This window comes from Siniperca chuatsi, linkage group LG17 (assembly GCF_020085105.1).
Source record: "Siniperca chuatsi isolate FFG_IHB_CAS linkage group LG17, ASM2008510v1, whole genome shotgun sequence".
NCBI classification, from domain to species: Eukaryota; Metazoa; Chordata; class Actinopteri; order Centrarchiformes; family Sinipercidae; genus Siniperca; species Siniperca chuatsi.
In genome coordinates, this window is record NC_058058.1 from 11,137,164 (window position 1) to 11,147,749 (window position 10,586).

A 10,586-nucleotide genomic window follows, 5' to 3' on the forward strand; every position below is an offset into this window, starting at 1 on the left:
AGCCATTTCAATTACTGTGAATATTTTTGGTACATGGTTAAGTTTGGTCCTGAAAACCTTAAAATAAATGCATACATATTCTATCTTGTTTCAGATGAAATGTAGAACAAATCAGAATCCATGAAAACTATAGAAAATGTTTGACTGTACAAAATGTCATTGACTTTGTTCAGAGGTCTGTTTTTGCAGTGTGGTTATCACTTTCACTCAATTTTTACAATATTGCCACGGTTCAACAACATTAATGTGGTGTTAAACACAGCTCCTTGGAAGTTAAATTTATGACCTCATTTAGTCTTGCAGCACTAATTCTCTGTAAAATTGGAACTGTTAAACACTAGACTGAGTCTATGATTATTTTAAATCTTATCTGAGAAAACTGTTATGACAAAAATGTGTGTGTCTTAAATGCCATTTTAGCCAAATAGTAGGGTTGAAATTTGGGCAGCACCTACTTGAATCAGGTTCTATAGATTACACATTGATGTATTATGTTCATATTACATATAGTACTTTGTCATTGCATTTATTGAAACTTGTCTTATGCTATGGGACATTTGGAGTTTGTTTTTTTTAAATACAGTATAAAGACATCATAATATGTTTGGTGACACATACTACATTATAAGTCATTTTAAATATCCTAATACAACATTATAGTGTATCAAACGTATGTAAAACTGCAGGGGAGCGAACAAGCTGTCACAGTGAGTGACATTCACTTTTTTAACTTTCATTTTGTGGAGAAAAAAAAAACATGCCACGTAAGAAGCTCACAGTAGGGATTTTTCATATATTATATTAAGACTTGAAACAAGTTATTTTCCGTTTCTTTTTGGCTTCGATAATGTGCTCAGCAGTGTGCCTTTGCCTCTGGACAGATCCCACCAGGAGCTTTAATTTAATATATGAGAGTCATTTTTGCCAAAATTGCCCTTCTGGCCCCAAGGCCTCATGTCATGTGTCTTAGGGGGTAGGGGATCATTTCATATTTTAATTTTCCCTGACAGTATCAGTCTGACGCAAATCAGTAAATCACATTAACTAAATTATACATTTTGTGAAATGTATTATTCAAAGATTAATTTATCACAGACAGTTTGTTGTTTCACAGAATATTAACCTTAGAATAAATTGCCATTTTTTTGTATACTTTGATAGATTAGTCTTATAAATTATTTTGTGCTGTTCTAAAATTCATTTTTAGAATATGATTCTCTGGACAGTCTAATGGAGCAATTTTGGGCCCTTTGTTCCATCAGCCGTCTTCCAAACAGCAGCTCTCTTCCTCCGCACTCTGTATCAAACTTGGCTTCCTTTTAGAAGGCACCCTGCTGTGCCGACGACACCCAGACATAAATACCCCTCCTCGCTAGAGCACTTTCCGTCTCCATGTCTGACCTTCTTTGTCTCCTCTCTCCAAATGTCTTTCTCTCTCTGACTTGCCCATTTTGTATTTCTTTTCTATTCACATCCCTCTCCTACCTGCTCCTGTAAAGACTTGCCTTTTGCCCTGTTTGGCTCTTTATCTTTATGTCTCACTTCATTTTTTCAGTGTAAAATGTCCCTCCTCTCCTCTGGTCCTTAACTGAGCACATCTTCACACCCCGTTATCCTCAATCACACTTTCCTCTCACGGCTTTTCATTTTACTTTAAATTATTCATATACCTGGCTAAACTTAATAACACTTCAGAGCTCTTTTGGAAGTTTCTTTATTGAATGGCGGTACAATGTCAATTCCTAATACCAAACTAGGACAGTGATACAGAATCAAGCCATGATTCTTATGATCATTTTGTCATGCTGCATAAATGTTCATAATGTAAGTTCTGGGGTCTTTGTTCAAACCCAGAACTTATAATACTATTAGTTCTTAGTTTTTACAGCTCACAGACACCAAAACGTAAAGTGTGATGTCTTTTAAGCTTTATTACTTGTTTACTTAAATGCATGACCTGTGGAATTTGGATCGTATCTTAAGTTGAATGAATCTGACTCATGAACAATAACCAAAGAAGAGTGTTCTGATGCTGCACAGCTATCAAGATTCAGGTTAGCAAGATTTATGCAGACAGCAGAACGACATGTAAAGAACAACACCGACAGATTTTTGACAGGGAAGAAAAATGAGATGTCATTAAGCAAAACTGTTGAAATTCACAAAGGCTCGAGAGCAAGATGTCCTTCTGAGAGTTTGTGTCTTTTATTTGTAAAAGCTTCAGGCAATCTTTAAGTTGCATTTCTCATTTGCATACCATAACCTAATAAGAAACATGCATTAAAAGAGAAATGTTTCATGATCAGGTGCTTTGAAATGAAGCAATGGCTGGTTGTGTGACCCCGTGACACAGGTTGCATGTGTACACATATGTCAGAGAGCTCAAACAAAGACTTAGAAGTGAGGATTCTCCCCTCTCAAATTGTTTAAGTTCAATGGTTTTACAGGCCTGAAGAGGTAAAAGTCTACAGTATTTCCCAAGAGAGCAAGGATTGGAGCAAAAATAAAAAAATAAATGTAATTTTGTGCAGCAGTTTATTTTCTTGCTGATCATCCCTTAGGGAGGCCCAGAAACCACTGATAAAGATAATGTTATTTCAGAAGTTCAACTTTGCACTTTTTGTTAGTTTCCCTAGTAGATAAAAATTTAATTGGTATAAATGGGAGGGGGGCACGACAGAGGAGGTTTGAGAACCAGTAACTTAAATTGGTTAAATTATCTCGCTTTACTGATTGTTTGTATTCATTTAAGTCATTTAAAAGCAAAAATGCCACATATTCACTAGTACCAGCTTCTCAAATGCAAGAATTTAATGCTTTTCTTTGTCTGATGTGATTTGACAAAACACGTAATTTGAAGACGTCATCTTGGGTTTAGGAAATTGTAATTGGCATTTTCACTATTTTCTGACATTTTATAGACCAAACGATTTATCATTTAATTGAGACAATAAACTGACGCTTAATCGATAAGGTTAGTTAGCAGCCCAAATTTCAACCACTCAGTGTTTGTCCCTCTGAACACCATTAAATCTTTTCTTGCATAATGTTTAGCTTTCATTTCTGACTTATTTATTAACTGATCTACTGTATATACATTTTTTTTTGAGTAGCATAAAGGGAACTAGAAAACAAAATCTCATACAACGCTGTGTTGAAAAATGATCAATAAATCCATCTTATATCTTGAATAATGCTGACTGGTAGATTTTCAATAAAAGGTCATCGGCATGATGAGGGGTTAATTATTTTTGGTACACCTAGCTATTCTGTAATTACAGATTTAGGATATCGTTTACCTTTAAGGCTCCACCAGGCACCAGTTTTCAGCATGATTCATAGATAGCTCTGGCAGACGCTCAAGCTTTTTTCCACCTTAAGGCATCGAACATCTTTTTCTGCCCACCACACATCTCTGGATCTCAGCAGGAGGCTCAGATTGCTGACCATCACAGCCTAGTGATTACTTCGGCAACATTTTCCAGAAATTGTCAGAAATCTCCCTGTGATTCACAAAACATTTTCTCTCCTCCATTGCCCATGACTTCAAAGTTGTGCAGTTACTACCCACGGTGTCTGACTGTCGCCACGAGCTCTGTTTGCACCCACTGTTGGTGTGTGTGCGCATCTGGGACGCACAGACTAACAGGTTTGCTTTTGTTAGATCCCATTATAGAAATGGTTTTACAAATATGATGTAGACAAATAGAAGGTTCCATTTAGACTGAATCTGCACTAAGTCAAACATTTTGTTTACATTTTATGTACAATGCAGCATGTATGCAAAAAGCCAACTGCATTCAAGTCGATTGTCGCCTCCTTTAACGTTGTGTTGTACTGCCCTCCACAGTCCAAAGTGTGAAACTTAAAAAAAGTGGTGTGTCACGGCAGAGACATTTTTATGGGCGCCATGTTTTTGATATTCTACTATATCACTATTTCATTTTTGCATTGAACTGTTTTGTAAATGGATTAAATTTGGTCTTACTCTGATTATTAGTGTCTAGAAGCATTCACCCTGAGGTAACTGGACATGGTGGAAAACAGGAAGTTCTTTGATTTACATATTTTATGACCACAAAGAAACTATTTTCAAAGAGATTACTAAATAAGACATTAACCCCTTAGCAACCCTAGTCCCCTTTGGACTGCCTAAATTGAAACAAGACTAATTTGATTGCTACAACCACATGTAACAAAGTTTAAGTATTTATTATATATTCTTAAGGTTTGCGTTGTATACTCTCCTGTACATCGTATCTGGATTATTTTACAAATTATTTATTTTCATCATTATTTTTAAAATGCCCACACTGACTGAAAAGACGAGTCTAAGCTATTAATACATGGCAATATTCATATAACATTTCACAATACAAGCAGTCCATGAACGTTCTCCATTTTGTGGAATGGTGTAATGTAAAAGGGTAACAGTTTGAAGCATCTGTCTTCATAACATGGTCAAACTACACAGTGATATATCAAAAGGCTGCCACTTTTGGTCCCACTTACAGCACCACAGCTTGTTTCCACAGCATCCATGTGAAATGTAACCTGGAGGTGCTACTGCTGAAGCAACCTTGAGAACCAACTACATTAACTGCTTTAATGGCAGTTAAAGTGCTAAAATGTAAACAGCAGCTATACCTGAAACGATTAGTCGATAGCCAGAAAATTAGATTAAATTAGCAACAATCGTTTAAGTAATTTTTTAAGCAAAAAAATAAAAAATAAAATAAAAAGCTGAAAATTCAGTGGTTCCAGCTTCTTAAATGTGAATATTTGCTAAAAATCTTTGGGTTTTGGTCTGCTAGTCAGACAAAATGAGCCATTTGACTATTTTCAGTCATTTTATAGACCAAATGATTAATTGAGAAAATAATCAGATTATTCGTGTGGTGGCATGTTTATGTTGTAAGTGGTGTAATTTGTTACACTGTTGTCTTAACATTTCTTGTGCATCTGTCTGTTCAAAGCCTTTGGCCTCTTACTAAGCAACTGTTGCAGCTAAAGTTGGTTCATAGACAACATTTTAATCACATCTTAGAAAACAAAACTTATTCTACGAAGAGCCGAATCCTGCTTAAAAACTGACAGCTGAACCAAAACACCCTCTGTATTATCCAACCTCAGTGTTTTTGTTATTGCCTGTTCATTAAAGCCTCTGTACAGCAATAATCCACTAGTCGTTTACACCAAGGAAATGTGTGGCAGCTGCTGTGCCTGCCTCTCCCTTTATGCACGTACACCATCATAACGACTTGCCCATTCAGTAAAACATTTTGTCCATTAAGCTCAGAGACAATTACCAGTAGATGAGGCCCATATTACACATGAAATGGGAGACACTGGTATTGTTAGATTGGCATTATCACAGGCAACTAATAAGAAAAACAAGAGTCCGGTCACGGTGCCAGACAACAGATGCAGTATCACTGTGCCACTGGAAGAACACCAACTGTGTACGATAATATCACACATTCATGAGGTGTGCCGTCTGGCATACATGCCTGCGTGTTTTGTCAGATCACAGTTTTATCCCAGCAGGGCTCACTGCATTATATTACGACAGGTAAGGTGATGTGCCTCAACACCTGATTATCGTACACATGGCAATTTTACAATACAGTTTTGGCTCGCACTTATTCCCAGTAACGCACGTGTTGAGTTGTAATGAAGCTATGAATATATTGCTAGGCGTTTCTGAGCAAACAGCTAAATAGTATGTCGGTGTCAAAACAATAAAGCCTTACGAACACCAAAGAACTGATGTTGTAAACCTGAAGTTCTCAGTAGTTTAATTTCCTATCAATGATTGGTACCAATTGGATCTGGTCGAAGAAATTGTTCATACAAAAACCATCAAGGACTGAAGGTTACACCTTCCACTATATTTAGTAAGCAAAGTTCTCCAATGAAAGTATAAAGCAGTGTTAAACATTTAAAGCATTATTGCAATGGGCCTGATTGAATTTCCTGTGAGCCTCCTTCACAGACCACTACATTCAATCTTATATTGTATATACACATTTGTAGTGAAGAAATCTTGTTGATTTTAATGATGCATATGTTATGTGACATGTTTCAACTTGCACAGCAGGTGCAGGTCAATTCACTGCTTATTCAATGGTTACTTTGTCTGGTGTGGATTCATTATGCCATGCAGTTTATGAATTAACAGAAAGTTCTTAGTGTGATCTAGTCGCTTTAAAAAAAAAAAAAAAAAAGACTGTTAGGAAGTACATAGGCCAGTCACATTTCCTATATGCAATTTTTTGTGGAAGTTTCCCTTTATTTTACAGTCGACAGGAAACCGTGAGGAGAAAGTATATAATCAATACAATGTCCGTTGATCTTTGTTTGCAGCAACCACTACATGACAGTAGGATGAAAACTAAAAGGGTGGTTTTCCAAAGAGTGAAAAGTTTTTGTACAGACTGTTCACATGTATATTATTATTTTGATGCAGCCACCTACTGTTGCAATGCAAAAATGGGGCACCACCAATTCCACACTGCCTCTGTAGTAAGCCAATATTTTAGCGTTATTTTCAAATGACCAAACCCCATCTCACACAGACTAATTCTAAGGGTACAGGGATTTCATCCAACACGGATTTAATTTCAGTTGTTTCATCAAAGACCGAATGCGTCATAACTTTGCCAATATTGATTTTGTTTTTAATCATTCTGAAAGGTAGAACAGCGCTATACCTACACATGTAATACCTTACAAAAAAGGCACAATTTCACAGAAAAACTTTTCAAGGCAACATTTTAGCTTCAGTGACAGCAGAGCAGCTCAGTATGAGATAGTAAAAAAAGGGACAGAAGGTACACAGACATGTCAAGTGGATGCAAGTATTCAGAACAAGTTTGACAATGAAAACAAGTGCCTTAATGCAATACCATAATCCGAAATAAATGCAATTGGCTTTCTAACATCTCAGTCAATGATCCGGATTTATTCTATAAGAGCATTCTTAGGGTAGTGTCTGCTATCAAAGCTGTCAACCACCTCCCCCACCCACGTGCATATTCATGTGTCAAGTGGCTCTGTAAATCGTACAGTAGTTGTAAACCCCAAATACTGCCAAAACCCAAGTCCACACTAATAAGATTTAAAAGATTATTTATTTCAGAAAGGGCAACACATTCATAAATACTGAGCAGCTAACTGGTACAAATCAGACAATTCAAAAAGATTTGTTTTCAAGTAGGCCAAAGCTAATATAATATGCTCTTATGGAAAAGGGATCAAAACTAGTTTCTAGGTGACTCTCATAGATGCGGCTTTCCATGCACATGACAAAAATTGTTAAATGCCAATTTACAGTGTCATTTAAACCAAGCAGCAACATGTCACTTAAAACCGCAGTTTGATGTTTCAGAGTCAAACTTAATTTAGGATCCAACTATCCTGTCACGCTTGTGTTCTGACCCGGGCTTGACCCAGAATGCACTGTTAGAATTACTCAAATGTTTGAACAAGTTTCACTCCCCACATCTTATAACAATTGTTCTAAAAAGCTGGAATATCCAAGCAGGTTCAGGAAGTTCGACAGATAGATTAAGTCAAAAAGACAGTGTAAGATGATTTGAAGGTTTCTGGCAGACGGCGTGTCGCTGTTAACACATGAAGAAGTCTTTTCCCTAAGAGAAGGGTGATGATTTTTTTTTTTTCCTTCAACGCATGCTCCACAACCACTGTTCATAAATGTGATAGTCCCTCTCCAGGTCCAACACGATCAGCCCAAATCACCTACCACAAAAGAGCTTGGTAATCTGACAGCATGATACCGATGTTGATGAGTTGATCTGTGGGACATAAGTAGGACTGATCTTCCAAGGACCCAGAGAAGCTCTCCCTTATGACTTTTGGCCAGGCAGAGGGCGCCGGAACAGCAAGATGTGCGGCTCTTGAGGAAAGAACAAGGTACACAATTTATAAGCAGAGATAATGATACTTAACTGTTGTGATGCTTTGACTCCTTATGGGGAAACATGACTCTTGTGACACCTATTCCATTATTAAGAATGGAGGGTGCAGCTGGGTTTGAAACCTACTGTCCATATGCTTGTGGTCACCAAATCTATTGAAATGTTTACCACTAATCTGTACCACCTCTTCTTCAAAAAAAAAAAAAAAAACTTTAACTTCACCCATTATAACATCAGACCCCCACACCAGACTTTGTATCTTCCATCTTCTGACTTAAAGCAGTCAAGATGGGCTGGATCCCCTTAGCAATTGTACTAGCTTAAACAAAAAGGGAGCAGGGGCCAACAAAATAGAAGAATGGGGCGTCAACTCAAAATCAACTAAACGCTATTGTGGATAAGTTCAGTCAGATACAAATTAGCGACATCAACGTTGTGTCATGTGCCTAGTTAGTTTCAGCTTGTGATCACAATTATTTTGTAAATCCAGATTTAGCACGTGACACATTGTATTGGCAATCTGCATCCTAACTGTAAAACTCACAACTGTTGCTCATAGAGTTAGTAAGCCCTGGAGTCAAACAATTACTCTACTATAAAAATTTTGACTTAAGGGGGAGGGGGGAAAGGCACAGAAGCTAGTTTATATGTATTTGACTCAAATATCACAACCTTATACACTTCTATTAAACTTCACTAATTCCTAGATTGGAATCCCATTATCACACTTTGCCATAACCAATGCCTTGGGACTGCTCATTTATTATGGCACTGTACCTTTGTGAAACCTATTAAAATGGGTACTTGAAAATCTACAGCTAAATGTTTCCAAGCTTAATTTTCCATCCAGTGACCCCATCAGGTCTGTTATTCTCATTGGCTCCAGTTACTGTTTTAAATTATCCCCCACCAAAAAAAAAAAAAAAAAACACAAACCAAAAGTTCAACTTGTCTACTAAATGATATTAACCAGCGAAACCACTACACACACACGTCCTCTCATGTATGAAAGTTCAGCATGTGTGCTAAAGTTTTCATCTTAATTGTCTCAGTAACAGAAAGAGACAAAATTGTTAAGTTAAATGTTTCCACAACAGCCTACTACTAGTCCCAGTAATATAACTGGCCAAGGAAACAATATTCAACAGAAACAGATCAAGGTAAGAAGTCTAACACTTCTTTGTTTACTACTGGTATAGTTTCAGATCATTAGTTGAAGACATTACCCCTGGCCTAGCAACAAGATAAGATACCTGGCTGGTGGATCATGTAATGCACCCATCCTTGGCTCTGCTGGACCCCCAAGTTCCTCCACTCAGTCTCCGACATCAAATGGGTCTTGGGTACACGTTTTGCAATTTCTTTGGGTAGCATTACATGCCTGTAACGTTAGATGAACCAGACAAATATTATTATTACGTATTGTGTTACATAACTGACTGCAGCTTCTATACAATGCCACCTTGGTGATGTTACATTTGTTATAGTACAGCGTTGACACACTGACAAAGTTAAACTGCATGATGTAACGTTAACGTATAAACATGAGCCATAACGTTACACACCTGTACTCGTATTTGTCATCGTCGTATTTATCAGAGTAGTAGATCTGTTTGTGAGACATGACGGAAACCTGGTGGAGAGGTTTTCAACATTAGTCAACATTCAGATATAAAGCAAATTAGCTAAATATTATAGTGGCCAACGCGACAGAAACTTTTAGCTTGCATCGCTAAGCCAGTGTGGCTAACAGCTAGGCTAACGTCGCTCTCAAGTTAGCCGAGACCAAGAGTTATCTCTGACAACTCACGTTTATATAAACACCAAACTAGATGTTTCTGCTGTTGTACGACGCAATCAATTAGGTTTCAAAGTTACCTTATATGACTGCCAAAATATCCTGATGGGGGGGGGGAAGTAAATTATTCCAGTTTCTTTGCGTCCACCAGTAGCGAGAAGTCCACTCCGTCTTTGTTTCCCTCTCGAATGTTTGCGAGCCCGCTTTTCACCGTTCAAATAGACCTCGTCTCATCCTATTGGTCAATCAAGCTGAAGAACTCTCTTGCCATTGGTCGGTTCTGTCTGTCGCACGAAATCTCCGTAATCGCTGTAGGGCCTCCTAATTGGTTAGCAAAACAAAAATAATCTAGTACGCATAACTTGCAGGAAGTCTGCAATACAATCCAAACATAACATACTTTAAGGTTATTGCATAACCAGTGACCCAGATATTTTCACTGCATCATCATATGTAGATTTCAAGTGTCTTTAGTGAATTTTGAACATGTATGCTTTATAAGAACTCTTCTTATTTCTAAAGCTCTAAGTAAGGATGACATGATACTTTCAGAGCAGTTAAAATTACCTCCATTTTAAACAACTTTGTCTTTATGAAGTCTTTTCTTTTATGATCTATTAATGAAAAATCTTAATTCATCACTGCCATAACCCTTATCTCTCTACACTGTGAATTTAATTGAAAAGTTACCCTAAAAATGTTGGCAAACTGTTCCTCAGGATGATAATCTGATCAAGCTAAACATGAGTACACGTTACCTTTCAACACCACAGCTACACCTAAAATAATGACTAAAATGTACAAGTTCGGCATAGAATGCAGATTGCCAATACTTCTGCACATGTTTA

The 10,586-nt window shown here is 37.2% G+C and overlaps 1 protein-coding gene across 1 annotated transcript; it reads right to left on the bottom strand.

Moving 5' to 3' along the window:
* Nucleotides 1-6,654: 6,654 nt before the first annotated feature.
* cks1b (CDC28 protein kinase regulatory subunit 1B) lies at nt 6,655-9,969 on the bottom strand. The gene is made up of 4 exons (XM_044172603.1): nt 9,819-9,969; nt 9,506-9,573; nt 9,194-9,321; nt 6,655-7,918 (listed from the first exon to the last, which is right to left on the bottom strand). The coding sequence occupies exons 2-4, from the start codon at nt 9,562-9,564 to the stop codon at nt 7,869-7,871; spliced, it is 237 nt and encodes a 78-aa protein (XP_044028538.1). The 5' UTR covers nt 9,565-9,573; nt 9,819-9,969; the 3' UTR covers nt 6,655-7,868.
* Nucleotides 9,970-10,586: the final 617 nt, after the last annotated feature.

What these genes read in the sequence shown, in the direction of transcription:
- cks1b (XM_044172603.1), bottom strand. Translation starts at nt 9,564, where the DNA reads ATGTCTCACAAACAGATCTACTACTCTGATAAATACGACGATGACAAA. An exon ending in GATGACAAATACGAGTACAG is followed by an intron (nt 9,322 to 9,505) that starts GTGTGTAACGTT and finishes CTAACGTTACAG; the next exon opens with GCATGTAATGCTACCCAAAG. An exon ending in TTACATGATCCACCAGCCAG is followed by an intron (nt 7,919 to 9,193) that starts GTATCTTATCTT and finishes TCTTTCCTCAAG; the next exon opens with AGCCGCACATCTTGCTGTTC.